Source organism: Cyanistes caeruleus, chromosome 3 (genome assembly GCF_971803275.1).
Source record: "Cyanistes caeruleus chromosome 3, bCyaCae1.hap1.1, whole genome shotgun sequence".
Taxonomy (NCBI): Eukaryota; Metazoa; Chordata; class Aves; order Passeriformes; family Paridae; genus Cyanistes; species Cyanistes caeruleus.
Window position 1 is genome coordinate 114270843 of NC_141703.1, and position 16848 is coordinate 114287690.

At 57.5% G+C, this 16848-nt stretch overlaps 1 protein-coding gene across 1 annotated transcript; it reads left to right on the forward strand.

Annotated features, from left to right (window-relative positions):
• Nucleotides 1-10461: 10461 nt before the first annotated feature.
• On the forward strand, nt 10462-15699 carry TPBGL (trophoblast glycoprotein like). Its single transcript, XM_086883693.1, has one exon. It carries the CDS (start codon nt 10522-10524, stop codon nt 11584-11586), a length of 1065 nt encoding a protein of 354 aa, XP_086739819.1. The 5' UTR covers nt 10462-10521; the 3' UTR covers nt 11587-15699.
• Nucleotides 15700-16848: the final 1149 nt, after the last annotated feature.

Consider the following 16848-nt stretch of genomic DNA (forward strand, 5'->3'; position numbering starts at 1 on the left):
GCTCTGGACACTTTTAAGATTCATCTGTAAGGGTACTGGGCTGCCTTGTCCCAGAAAGGTTGAACCAGATGATCCCTGAGGCCCCTTCCAACCTCATATTCCAGGATCTCCTGCACAACTTTTCCTTCACCACTGGATCAGCTCCAGGGGAGCCAGCCCAGGATGGGGCCAGCAGGGAGACCCTCAGCATGTGACAGCCAGCCAGCCAGCCAGCCACTGTCCCCAGGTGTGCCATAGCTTGATGACAGCTTGCTGTGCAGGGATTGTGGTATCTCTCCCTCCCAGCTCCATGGAAGGATGCTTGGCCAGCTCTCCATGCCCCAGGAGGTTTGGGCTGCATCTTGGAGGGGGCAGGATGCATGGTGTGGCACTGGTCCTGTCAGGAGCTCTAAAAACAGTGTAATTAGCAAGAGGCACTTTTCCTGCTGAGAGGTGAATAAATTCCTGTGTGGGTTATTCGGGAGGGGTTGAAAAATGGATCTGTCATAGCAGGTGACCCTGGTATGTCCCAAACACACGGGCTTGTGATTTTGCACATCCTTGGAACAGCTGCCAATCCATGCTGCTGGTGGGAGATGCTCACAGGAGAGCCAGAGACATCGCTCCCTTTCAATAAGCCTTAGCTGGTCAGCTTATTAAACTTTGTTTATCTTAACCAAGCTGCATTCAGCTTCAATTAAAATTATCCCAAGACTTTGCTCAGCCCTGAACCACGCTGTGACTCCCCACGGATGTCCAGAGCCTCCTGATGGTGTCACTATGTCCCAGAGTGAGCTGTGTGCTCCTCAGCAGCCCATCACAGGTCTACTCACACAGAAGAGCCTGGCCAAAGTCCACGACCTCTTGCTTCTCCCCAAAACTTTGGTCATCAGAGCCTGAGGATTTTGCAGGTGCCATTTCCAGTACTTCAACCCTTTGCTGCTCAGCCTTACAGGACAGAGCAGGCATTTTTCATTCATTACAGTAAACAGAGCCTTAATCCAGGCCCTTAAATCTGTCTAGATTTTGAAATAATTATAAAGAGCCTCCTAACTGGTACAAAGTTTGATTTAAGCCTTAATTTACTGGTTTATCTGGAGAGCAGGAAGTAAGCTGCACTGCCAATTAGGAGCCATCTGTTTTCTCCTAATATTTTGCAGGCCTCAGACGAGTAAACAAGAGCCACCACAGCTGGACCATCCCTGGTGCCAGGCAGAAACAACCCACCAGGGCTGCCCCTGGGGAGCGTGTCCTGGTATCCTCATGGATGAGTGACTCCTTCCAGCCCTGGGAATGGTGGTGAGTGTGGCAAGGTGGGAGAGGGATGCTCTGGAGAGAGGGCCAAGGGCCAACATGGGTCTGTGCTGGAGAAGAGGGAGAGCTTCCCCTACAGAGAGGACAGACATCATTGCTTTGAGCAGGACCTGACATCCTGGTACCTGGAAAATACCTTTTCTCCAGGGCAGGTGGGTGGGACAACCCTGGACAACAGGGGTCGGGCAGGTTCCTCGTGCAGAAATAGCTGCTTCCCATCCCCATCCTCACAGCAGCCCAAGGAGAAGGTGCCAAGGAGCATCTTCCAGCCTGCAGAGCTGATCACAGCTGGGAGAGGAGCAGGGCTGCGCGAGGCCAAACAATTCCCTGCCCAGAACAAGACACTTCAGGCTTCTCCACCCCTAAAGCCTTCTCCATGTCGTGTTTTTTTTTAAAAAAACCTCAATTCTAAGCCCAGCACTTGGGAAGCTATTTGGGGGCTGCTGAGAGGTACCTGCCCTCCCTGGTGCAGGGACCCTGTGCAGGTGACATCTCCCTCAGCTCCCAGGGCAGCAGCAGCGAGATCCCCCCAGAAGGTGACTCAGAAAATGCCTTTAGAAAGTCACAGGCTGGGGGCTCTCCTTGTCCCCCCTCCCATGCAGCAGCCTCACAGCAGCCCTTTGCTCCTCAGAAGGTTGATGAAGCTTGTTGGGGTTTACACACCAGCCACTGAACAACCATAAAACACCAATTAGAGAAGGATCATTTACCAGATGTTATCACCTCCCTTGTCTGCATTTTCTCCTGCAAGACTTCTGCCTGCAGCGTTTTGCTCAGGTACCACCTGTGGTGGCAGGGAAAAGCCCACCCTGCCTGGAGAGCAGCACGAGGAGAGGATCCACGGCTCTGCCCCAGCCTCAGGAAGCTTTGGGGGTCTTTTGCCTGTTTTGGGCTTTAGTTTGTGAATCTCCTAAAGTGCACTTTGAGCCAGCAGATTGCTGGCTCAGATTATGCGGTTCATAAAAGAAAATGGGATGGATTTTTCTCGCTGGGTTTTTGCTGCTGTTTCAGCCAGCAGTGCCCAGCCAAGGCCCCGGTGCTTTACAGCCCTCACTAATGCACCGGTGCTTCCCAAAGCACTGTATTTACGACCGTGCCACAGAAGGGAAGCTGGAAGGTCCCCACGGCAAGTTATTTATAATCCTGCTGAGCACCGGCCTCTGCTTCTCCCCCTGAGCAATCCCTTCTGCAGGCAGGACTTCGAGCCACCGCAAGGAGCTCTGTTGTGACTCAGACACCGTCAGCGGTGCGTGGGGGGCTGCAGGTTTTCAGGGATTCTGGAAGAATTCACCATCGAGCTCCACTGCTGGGGCCAGGTTCCCTGCGGAGGAGCTGCTGGATGCGCACACACATCCTCCCCCCAAACCCCAGCAGACCCAAACCCCAGGAAAGTGCTGTTGCCCACGGGAGATGAGGGAAAAAGGCTGAGTTTATAGTGTAGGGTTTTGGGGGACTGTGGGACAGCCAGGCCTCATGCTCTTCTTTGCAGAGGTCTCACACTGGGTTCTCCTTGTCTCTCAGGAGACCACATTTACCCAGTCCCTGTCCAGAGCAGGACTGGGACTGGTGAGGGTCACCCCCAGTCACCTTCTGCAAAAAGGAGCCTCGGCAAGGCCGTGCCTGCCCTTTTTGTCCCCTCTAGACTCAGGAGATTATTTATGCCACCTGAATAATGCAAAACCAGGTCCTATCGCAGTGCTTCAGCAGCTGGAGGACAGAAATTCCCTGAGGAACTCTCCATCCTGCCTTCACCGTGCCCACAGGAGGAGCTCTGAGTTCAGCTCTGCCATCAGGCATCAAAACCAGGACTTCACAGCTCCAAGCTCAGGGTGTCTGTGAGCGTTAATTTAATATTCTCCAGGTGCTGAGCACTATCCCAGGTGTGTGTAATTTGTCAGATCTCCATTATTAATTGTCAGCTCCAGTGTGAGTAATTGTGACTCTCCCCCAGTTCCAACCTTGGGGAAATTTATACTTTTTCATTTGCTTGGTGTAGTAACGAGCTCAGCTGGCTGGCAGTGAAAAATACCCAGGGAAGCACATGCTGGAGATGTTGAGGGAGCTCAGCAGCCTGTCAGCTGCCTGCTCCGATTGCATCACCCCCTTGGCTTCCACCTGACTGGAGAATTTGGGATGCTCGAGCAGCTTTGCATCAGCCACCACCTGGGAATAAAGCTCAGCCCCGAGCGGGGTCTGGGAGGAGGTCAGCTCCCCCCCATCAGCCCCACTGCCATCCTGCCCACCCTCCTCTCATCACATTCCTGGCCTCCAACACACACCTTTACTCTGCAAGAGGATTTGACACCCTGAAAAGCAGGAAGTAGCAGCTCTCCAAGGAAATGCAGGAAGACAAACAGGCCTGAAGGGCTCAGGGAGGAGGATAGGAGAGGGAGAATCAGTGGTGGACAGAGGTTCCCTGCACTCCAGCAATCCTATTTATTATCCTTTTGGAATGGATCTTCATTGCCTAGGTTGTCTTGATTAACAGACACATTCCTGCCATTACAGACTAGTCCTGGTTTTGGAAATGGCTGGGGGAGAACCAGGAAATACAATGCACATGAAATTTTATGGGGACTTTTTTCTTCTGCTTTTAGCAGCTCAAATACACAAATCCCAGAATCCCAGAATGGTTTATGTGGGAAGGGACCTTAAAGCACATCCATTCCCACCTCCTGCCATGGCAGGGACACCTCCCACCATCCCAGGCTTCTCCAAGCCCCATCCAGCCTGGCCTTGGACACTTCCAGGGGTCCAGGGCCAGCCACAGCTGCTCTGGGCACCCTGTGCCAGGGCCTCCTCATCCTCACAAGAGGAATTCCTTCCCAACACCTAATCCAAACCTTCCCTCAGGCAGTTTAAGGCTTTCCCCTTTGTGCTGTCACTCCAGTTCCTGATGGAGAGTAACCCTCCAGCTTCCTTTAGATCCTGTAAGGAGCTGTGAGGTCTCTACACAACCTTCTCTTCACCAGGCTGAACAGCCCCAGTTCTCCCAGCCTGTCTCCATGGGGAGGTGCTCCACTCCCCTTATTAACTCTGTGGCCTCCTCTGGATTTGCTCCAACACTTCCACATCCTTATTCCTGTGCTGGGGCACCACAATTCTGCCCAGGACTCCAGGCAGGGTCTCACAAGGGCAGTGTAGAGGGGAAGAATCCAGAGGAACCACATGAGCACATCCAGGTCAGCAGCCCCCAGCTTCAGGCAGACCTTGAGCGTCAGCAAAGGGGGAAACCTCGGCACTGCCCCATTCCCAGCCGATGCTGCTGGCTCATCCATGAATGCCCTGCCTGCCGAGCCCAGCCTGGCTGCAGGCCTGCCCTGGGACACGCTGGCTGTCCAGGCTCGCTGCCAGAGCCCCTCGCAGAGGAAAGAGCCCAACCAGACCGTGACACACCGGATTTGCCGGTACCTGACCCCGAGTCGGGCTGGCACGGCTCCCAAATCCCATCTCCGTGGCTCCGCCTGAGGCTCCCGGGAAAGCTGGGGAGATGAAGAGCTCATCCCTTTCCTCTCTCAAAGCAGAGCCATTCCTGAGCTGTTTGCAGCCAGGTGATGAATTAATGCCCAGCTCTGGCAGAGCAAGGCTGCAGGAGGAGAAGGGCTCGGAGCCAGCTTGTTCTCCAAGCCCTGTTCTCCTCTCCAGGAGGACGGTAGACCCTGGGATGTATCACTAACAGCTGGCACCAGGAAGGTTTGCTTTTATCTGGGGCTGTGAGGACCCTTTGGAAGCAGCACAAACCCTGAGTGACTCCCAGCAGTCCCTCCTTCAACTCTCAGCACAAGCCTCCTCCCCAGGTGGCTGGTCCCATGTCACATCTGTAAATTCATCTAACCTCCTTGTCTCTGCACATCAGACCTGCGTCTGTGCCACCCCTTGGGACCGTCTGGGCCATGGTCACCCCAACCCATCTGGGGGTACAGTCACCACAGTGATGGGGACAAGCCCCCCCAGCTTGGGAATGGGGCCACCTTCGGCCACAGGGCACTGACTTTTGGGGACCATATCCAGCCAGCATGGCTCAACACTTCAGCTGCATCCAAGGGGGATAAAACCTCCCAGATCAGGGGCACTCCCAAGCTTTCTGGGATGGAGTGTGCCAGGGAGAGGACTCTGACTCCTTGGGAGGGTCAGCCCGTGCAGGCAGAGGAGCATCACAGGCAAAAAACGCTGATGCAGGCAAATCCAGCATGCCATCGGGAGGAAGACTCTGCCCTCCGGACTATTTTTGGTTTGTTTTTGCCAACTCTGGAGCCACTGATCTATGACATTGTCGCTGCTGTGACTAAGGGCTCTGCAGTTGGAGTAACATCAAGCCGGACTCGGAGAGAGGGATGCGCGTGGCTCTCGGGGGACCGGTAATGGGAGAGAGCCCTTCACCTCCTGTTTACACTTTAATGCCCATCCAGACTATCCATTATTTATTGCTAATGTATTTATAGAGCATTACCAGCACACACGGGGCTCTGCAGGCGGCGGGGGAGAAGGTGCTCTCTCCTTCTGATGCCGTGGTTTAAACAGAGCACTTAAACACGCCCCGGGCTCCGTGGCCGAGCCCTGACGCTGCGGAGGGGCCATCCCTCCCCTCCTGCATCCTGTGGCTTTGCCATGAGGGATTTGTTCTTTCCCTGCCGGCCTGGGCTAGCGTTTTCACGGCTGGAGCCGGGACACAGCAAAGCCAAGCCTGGCTTTGGGCACCCAAAGCACCGTTCCCTCGTGCCCAGGGGAGCCAGCACAGCCCGGCACCGCAGGGTTCCACTTATCTGGGGTGAAAAACCACCCTGGTGACTCCAGGTCACCCAGGGGCTCCCGATGCTTTCCCCTCCTCTCCTCCGCCACTGTGCAGGACCCTGCTCCGCAGGGCTGTGAGCACGAGGAGCAGCCCCCTGCACCCCCCTGCAGCTGCCTCTGCACGTCAGTCACGTTGAAATGCAACAGCTCCGATGGCATCCTAAGATATGCAGCAATTGCAGCCGTGCCCAGTTCCGCCTGGCTCCCTGGATTAGCACGAGGAGGAATCCATCAGTGGGGCTGGAGCTGTGGCCGGGCTACCCACAGGAGCCACCCCATTCCCCGAGTAAGCAGCAGATGGGCTCAGGGTGGTGCCAGCTGGGACACACGGACACGGGAGCTGTGCCACGGGAAAAGGAGGCGGCGTGGAACACCCGGCCAGCAGCAGCCTCTGCCAGTGCCAGGGATGAGCTCTTCCTGCAGGGATAAGCATGGCCAGCCACAACCCACAGGGATGGGCTGTCCCCATCTGGTTTTGGTGGCCCAGCCTGGCCTGGCTTTTATTTCCCACTTTTTATCTGCTGGACCTCGGGAAGGCAATTTCTGCCAGGTCACAGGGAAACAGGTTAGCCATGGAATCAGGGAGGCCCAACCTGACCTCCAGCCCCAGCACCATCCCTGGAGCAAGACACAAAATCTGGGAGTTGGCCTCCATTTTCCTGTGCCTGGGGACTCTCTCATCTTGGTTTAAAAGCAGATTTTTACAAAACCTTTTGTAATCCCAAACTGGTGTGAGCAAGGGAGGAAAAGAAATCACCCTGGGACTAGGCAAAGCCAGGACTTCAGTGACAAACCTCTGCAAATACAGGTGGAAGAATTTTTTTTTAAGTGAAATAAATGTCATTTCCAACAGTTTCATGTGGAAAACGTCAAAAAAAGTATTCCTTATTTTCCAGCATTTTTCCAAGCGTGCTCCTGCAGGGAAATTAGCAATTCCTGTGTCACAGGTGTGAATTTTAAAGGGATGCTGCTGCCAGTGTTTGCTGAGCAAAGGTTCAAGGCTGGGTTCAAATGCTGCAGTGTTGGCAAAGGCACCTTCCACCAGACCAGGCTGCTCCAAGCCCCATCCAACTTGGCCTTGGGCACTTCCAGGGATCCAAGGGCAGCCACAGCTGCTCTGGGCACCCTGTGCCAGGGCCTGCCCACCCTCACAGGGAACAATTCTTTCCTAATATCAAATCTAAACCTACCCTTTTGTGATAGGTTTTGTAGTTTGAGTCCATTCCCTGTGTCCTGTCCCTCCAGGCCTTGTCCCCAGTCCCTCTCCAGCTCTCCTGGAGCCCCTTCAGGCCCTGCAAGGGGCTCTGAGCTCTCCCTGGAGCCTTCTCCTCTCCAGGTGAGCACCCCCAGCTCTCCCAGCCTGGCTCCAGAGCAGAGGGGCTCCAGCCCTGGAGCAGCTCCAGGGCCTCCTCTGGACTCTCTGCAGCAGCTCCAGCTCCTTGTGCTGCTGGCCCCAGGGCTGGGGCAGCTCTGCAGGTGGGGTCACACCCCAGCTCAGGGGCAGAGGGGCACAGTCCCCTCTTCCCTGCTGCCCACACTTGGGGATCAGCCCAGGGCATGGGGGTGGTTTCTGGGCTGGAGCAGGTCCTGTTTTTCATTCATCAACACCCCCAGGTCCTTCTCCTGGCTGCTCTCCACCCAGAGGAGGAGAGCCTTCAGCCTCAGTGTGCAGCAGCAGGAAACACAGAGGGATGGAGAGGGAAGGAACAATGCCCTCTACCACTATAAGGAGCCAGCCAAAGCATTCACTGTCTTTTTGTTCCAGTTCCTTCACTAAATACATCTGTTTAGTGTTTTGTTCCTTCACTAAACACATCTGAAAACAGCCAACAGGAGCAGCACCAGCAGCAAAAAAAACAGTGTGGGACAAGGTGGGAGAGGAACCAGAGCTGTGCTTGCACATCTCCAGGGTGCAAAAACAAAAATAACCCGGGCCACCGCTGACGAGGGGGAAAGAGAAGCAATGCCACAGAGAGGTGGCCTGACAGCAGTTACCAAAGACATGGCACAAGCAATCAGTTCTCCTTGGAAGCCTCCAGAAGATAACCAGGCAATGAGTAACAGTCTGTATGGAATTGTAGGAACAAATCTCATCAGCCTGACCTAATCTCATCCTGAGACATGGCAATAGCAGATACAATCTCCCAGCCTTGAACCACAGGAAGTCTTCAATGCTGTTTCAAGTGCAGTTATGGTCGGGGGTGATGGTGGAGAAGGCTCTCAAATCAATCCAAGGGGGCTCGAAGGTCTGTACCCAGTGTGTTTGAGGGGCTCCAGGTTCCAGCATGACAGCTGGGAATGAGTAACATCACCTTGGTGGTCAGTGCCGGGACCTCGGGAGCAGTTGTACGTGCTGGCACAGCCCTGGCTCCCCAAAGCTCTGCTGAGCTGGATGCTGTGACTTCACCACCCCCCAGCCATCCCTGGGGAAGCCCAGGGTGTTTGCAGCAGGCAAAGAAGTCACCACAGTGCCACCAGGCAATAGCCCCCACGTCCCCAAAGGGCCCTGCTGCAGTATGGCCCTGTAACACCCGTCCTCTCCAAACCTTGGAGTATCTCCACCCTTCAAAGTCAAAGGGGTCAGCTGCAGAGAGCCTCATGCTCTCCCATAACCTCTAACGTCACTCAGCCACCGTGTTTTATGGCTTTTGGACCGGGAGGGAAGGTGCCTGCCTTTTTTTACGGCAGCTCCTTGTCCGAGGAGCCCAGAGGACTCAGAGGTGCCAGGATCTTCGCAGCCCGGCTGGTGAGAGTTGCCAGGACCTGCTTCACCTGGCCTGACCTCGCCCACCCACTGCCTTGTCTTCCAGAGTGCTATCAATTCTTTATATATAGCAATTAAATGTGATAAATGGGCTGCAAAGTGCTATTTTGGGAGAGAGGAGGCTCCATCTGGGAGTGCTGCAGTGCTGGCTCAGCACGACCCACTGCACACCTGGCCCTCCCCACTAACCTGCCATGGATGCTGCCCCACACTTCAGGATGTGATGGCATACAACTATCTGGCGTGCTCCCACATCTGTTTCTCTCCCCCGCCCATTCCACAAGCTTCCTTGATTTCTCTGGCTGCTATCAGACACCCTATCACTTTAAATACAGAGTTTGCCCAGTTTCTGGGAGCACAGCAAATGATAGTCAGCTCAAGCCACCCAGTCATAGCAGCACCCACAATTTACCTGGTCCCTGGAAAATTCAGATCAGCTTCTGGGGAATGAAACCCCAGCAAGAGGGGAAATACTTTGGGGCAAAGGTCAAGATGAGAGATGAGGTCAGGGAGGAGGAGAAAAATCAAGATGCATGAGACCCCCATACCTGGAAGTGTCCATGGCCAGGCTGGATGGGGTTTGGAGCAACCTGGACTAGTGGAAGGTATCCCTGCCCATGGCAGGGGGTGGGACTGGGTGCACTTCAAGATCCCTTCCAACTCAAACCATTCTGAGATTCTGTGTGCTTAGGATGGGGTTTATTTAATGTGGCCCCCAGCTCAGGTCCATGGAGGTATTTAGGCATTGAAGGGGATCCAACTCCTGCTGCATCTGGCTCTGAACACAGCACTCCCAGTCCCTAGCTGTGCGTGGCTCTAGCACCCAAGTATCCCACACTCGCCCCAACACCATTCTCCATGACCAGGGGCATCCCTCCCTGTGCCCCCCAGCCCTGGGCAGCCCCTGGGATGCCTGTGGGGACCAAGCAGGCTTGGAAGCAGAGGCAGATAACTCTGCAATGCTCAGGGATGCTGCGGGGTGTCTGGCTTGTCTGGCAGGTCAGGGAATGAGGACTAGGGCTGGAAGGGGAGTGGGACAGCCCCTAGATCTTCCCCGGCTGGAGACGAGCTGAGACAACCCCCCAAATCCTCCCTGGGATAGAAGGGGTCAGAGGTAATTCCCCAAAATCTCCCCGGGATGGAAAGACCCCGTGACAGCCACCATTCCCTCCCGAGGGCTGGCGGGGGGGGACACACCGCGGCAGCCCCCCCAACTCCCACCTGGCTGGGAAAGGACCGGGACAGCCTCCAAATCCTCCCCGGGCTTGACGGGGACCGCGACATCCCCGAATCACTCCTCGGGTAGCAAGGGGGCCGCTCCAGCCCCGTCCAGCCCCCGGGACCCCGCAGCGGCGGGGGCTCGGTGGGTTCTGTGCCGAGCCCGGCTCAGCTCCCCCCGACGGCCGCAGCCCGCGGCGCTCCGCAGCCCATCCCGCAGCGCCGGGCAGCCCCAAGCCGTGCCCTTCTCCTCTTCCTCCTCCTCCTTCTCCTCCTCCTCGCTCTCCTCCCCTTCCACCCCCCCGCCCCGGCCCGATTTGGGCAGCGGCGCGCCCGGCGCTGCCGGCAGAGCCGCCGTGTGCGGGCGCGGCGCCGGAGGCAGCTCGGCCCGGGGGGGCTGCGGCGCGGCAGGAGCGACCCCCGCGGCCCCGGCGCTGCATGCCCGCTCCGGCAGCATGGCCCGCAGGCAGGCGCGGCCGGCGGGCGGCGGGCGCTGGCTGCCCTGGCTGGGGCTCGCCCTGCTGCCGCTGGCCGTGCCCCCCGCCGCCGCCCCCGCCGCCTGCCCCTCCGCCTGCTACTGCGTGGCCACCCCGGAGCTGGTGCAGTGCCGCTACGAGAGGCTGGAGGAGCCCCCGAGGGAGCTGCCGGCCGCCGTCCACAACCTCAGCATCGCCGGTAGCAACCTGAGCGTCCTGTCCCGCGCCGCCTTCGCCGCCCGCCCGCTGCGCGACCTCCGCCTGCTCCGCCTGCGCCACGACAACATCCACACCATCGAGGACATGGCCCTGCAGGGCCTGCCCGCCCTGCGCACCCTCGACCTGAGCCACAACCCGCTGCTCTCGGTGGCCGCCGGCGCCTTCGCCGGGGTCCCGCTGCTGCGCACGCTGCAGCTGAACCAGGCGCTGCTGGCGGCCCCGCTCGAGGAGCAGCTCGCCCTGGCCATGCGCAACCTCAGCCTGCGGCGCCTGGAGCTGGCGGGCAACGCGCTGCAGGCGCTGCCGGCCGCCCTGCTGCCGCCCGGCCTGGAGGAGCTGGACCTGCGCAACAACTCTCTGCAGCGGCTGGCGGCCGCCGAGCTGCGCAGCCTGGACGCGCCGGAGCTGCGGGGGCTGCGCCTGAGCCTGGCCTCCAACCCGCTGAGCTGCGACTGCGGCCTGCGGCCCTTCCTGGCCTGGCTGCGCGCCGCCGCCGCCCGCGTGCTCGACGCGCGGAGCCTGCGCTGCGCGGCGCCGCCGGGGCTGCGAGGCACGGCCCTGCTGCGCCTGCGGCCCGAGGCGCTGGCCTGCGCCCTCAGCGACGGCGGCGAGCCTGGCGAGCTGGAGACGGCCTCCTACGTCTTCTTCGGCATCGTCCTGGCGCTCATCGGCATCGTCTTCCTCATGGTGCTCTACCTGAACCGCCGCGGCATCAAGCGCTGGCTGCACAACCTCCGCGAGGCCTGCCGCGACCAGATGGAGGGCTACCACTACCGCTACGAGCAGGACGCCGATCCGCGCTGCGCCGGCACCCCCGGCCTCTAAGGGCACCCCCGGCCCCTGAGGGCACTCCCGGCCTCTGAGGGCACCCCCGGCCTCTGAGGGCACTCCCGGCCTCTGAGGGCACCCCCGGCCTCTGAGGGCACCCCCGGCCCCTGAGGGCAATCCCGGCCCCTGAGGGCACCCCGGCCTCTGAGGGCACTCCCGGCACCCGCCCTTGCCGCTGCCCACCGAGCCGCTCCTCGACGCCTCCGCGCCCGGCCCTCGCCTCGCCCTAGCCCATCCATCCCCTTGGCACAGCCCCACCGCAGATCGGGCTCCGAGGACGAGCCGGCTTCGGGGTGGGCGCTGCGGTGCACCGGAGCGGGGTGACCCTTCCTGGAAGGTTCCGGACCGGCTCTCCCTCCCCGCGCCCTCTCCGGCCCTAGGAGCGTTTCCCCATCGCGGTGCCCGCGGGAGGGAGCACGCCCGGCTCGCCCCGGGGGATCGGGAAGCTCCCACGCCTGGCCCCTCCGGCCTCGGCGCTCGCACCCGAGGGTTTGCTCGGCGCAGCCCAGGAAGCCACGGGCAATACCTGACACTGTCCTCCTGGACGTTCCTGGAGCCTGGACTTCACTTTGATCATGTACAGCTCTCTTTCCTATTAGATTTCTATTTGACAGGTGTGAAGTTTAAATTGATTTTTTTTTTTGTTTTGTTCTGGTTTTGTTTTTGTTTTCGCTGCAAAGAGGAGAAAGCATCGTCCAGCTGCTCTCCCCGGGAAGCGACGTGCTTTTCCGAGCCCGTTTATCCATTTAGTTTTGTTCAGTGACATTTCCAGCTCGTTCTAGGCACAAGGCGATGCAGCTGTAGGAAACGCCTCCGCCGGCTGCGTGCATGTTCCCCGGGGCACACGGGGGCAGCCCTTTGACTCTAGAATGTAGCTAGACCTGGCTGTCTCGGCACTTTGTAATTTAAAACGAGCGAAGCAGAAGCTCCCGCCCTAATTCCCCTGCCCGTGTTTGCTTTAGTGCCTGTTACTATATCCTAGAACAAATATATTGAAAGCTGCACCCACTCCATCGTCTATTTTCTATAGAGCTCCTTGCAAACGATTTCCGAATATCCCCGTGGCTGAGGCGAAGTTATTGTGGTTGGTTTGCCAGAGGAAGGGAGCTCGGGACTCCTCTGTTTTCATCGGCGCTTAGGAACTTCTCTCCCTGAGCCGATTCGGTGGCGAGGGAGGCAGAGGGGTTTTGTGTGGCTTGCGCACAGATCTCAGGCTCTGCTAGTCCTGATCCTTCCCTGGCAACAGCATGGGGGCTCAGGAAAATTATCCAGGTAACAGTTTTCTAAAGGAATTTTTCTCTCCCAGGTGGTTTGGTGCCTAATTCATGAGGTGCCAGAGCGCTGAGCATCTCTGGCTGCGGGGCTTCCCCAAAGGAGGCTGCAGCTTTTGTAAAGTGGCATCCTGAAATGCCGAGTTTCAGTGCTGGGATGAAAACTGAAGCGTTGCATTTTGCTCCATCTGCGTTTGCCGGGCTCCACAGCGGGAGGCTGAGGCGGGCAGAGTGAGGATCGTGGCTGCATCCAGCCGTGCCGGTGGTGCCAGGGTTTGCCGGGTGCTCGGGGATGTTCGGGAGCAGCTGGTGCCCGGTGCGCCGGGTTTGAAGTGACAATTTTGTGGCAGTTCTGTTCCTTGAGCCTGGGGTGCGTGTGGACTCAGCTGCCAGGTGGAAAGCACAGTTATTTCCATCCCGGGCTTGCCTGGAGGCTCTGTGGCAGGGGATGCCTGGTGCAGGATCCTTTTCATTTTTCCCCTTTGAACTTGCTGTCCTTGAAATCCCAGTATCGAGGTGTGTCGGTCAGGAAGGGAGAGCGGAAACAGAGCATGTGTTCAGTCTGAGAATGAAAATGATTTTCCTGGATGCACGGAGCTGGTCCTGCTGAGCAGGGAGCTGGTTCCCCACTCTATCCTGGCTCTTGGGAAATCCTGAGGTCGCCACGGCTCAGCTCATTGCAAAACTTGTTGCATTTTGAAGACCTGTCCCTGAGGTTTTTTCCCCCGGAGCTTGTGGGCTCTGGTGTCACCTTGTCACTCCGTGCAATCAGTTACAAGGGGAGAAGTCTCAGCCTGCCCTCACCTTCGTCCACTTTCCCACCCCAGTGCAGCCAAACCACAGTCCCTGAGCAAAAGAAGGGGGGCAGCGGGGTGGGTTTGCACATCTGGCAGAGCACATCCCAGCTGTGACTCCAGGGGTGCAGTGGGGCATGGGGAGAGAGGTGAGGGTGAGCATGGAGCAGGGAGAAGCCTGGACGGGGCTGTTGGAGCAGGGAGAAGCCCGGAGGATGTGCAGGCAGACGGGATTGCTGGAGCAGGGAGCTGAGCACCAGTCTGGCAGCAGGCGCCAGAGCCTGGCCATAGATAATGGAAGGAAATTGCCTCCAGGCAAAATGAGAATCGGCCAAACACTCCCTGAGCCCAAAGCCCTTTCTCTGAAGGGGTGGCTGGTGTGGGCAGCTGGTTGTTCCTGAGGCCAGAGGGAGGGAAGGAGGGTGGTGGCTTTTGGTTCCCCAGGGATGAGGGTACTTCTTGTGCCCAAGGTCCAGAGCATCCTGGCCTCCAAAGTGGGTGCAGTGAGAGCCCTCCAGGGATACCAAGCCCCCCTCAGACAACATGCAGGGGGTAGGATGGGGGTGGATAACCAGCTGTGGGAGCGTAATTCCTATGGCTTGTTAGCATCAATATTATTCTGTACAGCTCATACCCCCACACATGACAAAGGAGCAGGGGTAGGGAACCTCTGAATGTCACTGAGCTGAGACTCAAAAATGTGCTTTTTGGGTTCTCAAAGGTGACCCTGTATTTGGAGAGCCCCAGCTGCCATCACGTTTGCATGCAGTCCCTTTCCATGAAGCAATGTGGACCTCCCAGTGTCCCCGAGCTCACGGCAGGAGCTGCTGCCCGAGCAGAAAGTTCTCCCAGCAGCTCCTGGAGCCAGAGGAAATGCAGGATAGAAACAGCATCCGTGCTATGAACCAAGCAAAGCACGCTCAGAGCCCCCTGCAGTGGCTCATCACTGAAACAGAGGGGGGAAAAAAGCCAAAAAATGTCTATTTATATGCCCTGCATATGAAATGCCACCAGCGCTTTACAGCCAGCACAGGCTTTGAGATCTGCTTTTTCTTCCTTATTTGCCAAAGCTCAGATGCTCCCTGGTGCTCTGTGGTGCCCAGGGCTGTAGGAAAGAGGCTGAGTGTGGTCTCCTTTAGAGAAGAGACCAAAACTCCCAGCATGGTGATGGCAGCTGGATTTATCCAGGAGAAATAACTGGGCTGGAGCATCACCCTTGTCCTCGCTGAGCGCAGGGCTGTGGTGCTCCTGCACTGGGGTAGGGAAGAAAAGCAGCCATGAGCTGCCTCATCCTTACAGAAACACACAGAATTAATGGCAATTAATTCTACCCAGGCAGCTTCACCCCTGAGAACCTACGCACCAGGCTCCTCAGTCCTCACATTCCTTCCTCCATTATCACAAATTAACCCAAACCTTCAGAGGGAGGAAAAACACCCCTGCTTTTCATTGATTCCTTTTAGGAAAAGCAAGACAGGGATGTTCCCTGCCCTCATACCTGGGGGAAACTGAGGCACAAACAAAGCAGGGTCGAGTTCCTGATGGCAGGGAAGGGCTTGCACAAAGGAAAAGCCGCACAGAAATGGATTTCAGTCCTCAGCAGGGCAGCTTCAGGACCACCACAGCCAGGACAGTGCTCTGTTTGCCCTTCCTCTGGTTCAGAGGTGGCTCCTGTGCCCTGCCAAAGAAAGTGGGATTGTTAATAAGGCTTTCTCCTATTTACCTCTGGATGTTTCTAATTAGCCAGGTTGTGACAGTTCTGGGAGACGAGGGATCCTGTCCCCAGCAGCAAGGAGGGGGCTGGAGGTGGCACCACCAGGGATCAGGAGCCTTTTCCTGAGGGACAGGGGCTGGGGACACCCAGAGGTCAGGTCAAAGTCCCTAGAATGAGCAGAGCTGTGTGTTTTCCCCAAGCGTGGCTTTGGGCAGCCCCTCAGGAAGCTGGCACGGCACTGCCCAGGCAGATGGGGAAGGACGTGTTTCCACTAATCTGCCCCAATCTGGATTATTTTTCCAAATAAACGTCTGTTCCCAGCTGTTTTAAACAAGTTTTTGGTATGTTGGGGTCAGGTGGGATTCTGGGGATGAGGGAGAAGCTGGCAGGGGTGGAGGAGATGGAGGGGATAACATCTGCTGGGTGTTATCCTGCTGAGCCACCAGGCTTCCATCGTCTGCACAGAGGGAGGGACTGAACGGCTCCGAGGTGGTTTTGGCAGCACATCAACCAAATCCTGAGGCTGGGATCATCCTACAGGGCCTCAGGCCTTCACTGAAGTTTCCTCCTGTCAAAAGCCAGAGCCAGTGAAAAATAACTTATCTTGAGGGCCTGGTGTCCCCCCACCTCATCTCCCATCCAAAGCAGAGCTGGGATTCTCTGCAGCTCCTGGCAGGATAAAGCAGCCCAGAAAAGGCCTCTGGTGCTGGCTGTCCAGGATGATGCCCATCAGCCAGTTTGGGGATCTCTCAGGGAGCCAGGATCAATCCAGGGCAGATCAGTGCAGGCCCCTGATCCTGCCTGAGGACACACGGGCACAGGCAGTCCCGCAGAGCTGTTCCATCCTCCCAGCACGTTCCCCAGCCAACCTGACATTTACAAATCCCTATTTTTAGATGATCTTCATCACTTCTAATTGTTCAGGCTCCTCAGCCTCAGAGATGCTGCTCTGCAGGGACAGGATGGGTCCCTGAGCCCATGTCTCTCTGGCCCTGTGCCTCAGTTTCCCTGTCGGCAAACTGCAGTTGAGGGTCTCCCCGTGACTCCAGGGACCAGGTTTTGGGGGCTGTTGGTCCTGCTCCCCCCCAAGGCCCTCAGATGGGATTTCAGGTGCCCCAGCACACTCCATGGAAGCAGCCAGCCCTCATCCCTTCACAGCACCAGCCCAGGGGGCACCAGCCACATCCTCCCACGGCAAGAAGCAGCCAAGCAGGATGAATCCAGGAAGGACTGGCTCCAGAGATGCCTCGGGAGCCTGCGGAAAGCCAGGCCCAGGGGACAGCCCACACGGGCTGGGCTGGGCACATTGGTAATTAATTTAGTTACTAAATTAACATTTAAATTGACAAGACCTGAATGTGAAGGCAGGCACTGCTGCCTGCCAGGACTAATCAGCTTCCAACGACCCTGGCTGCTCCCAGCCCGCTGTCCCCGGTTCCTGGTGCTCTGCCAGCAGCACGGAGGGGCTTGGAGTCCCCAG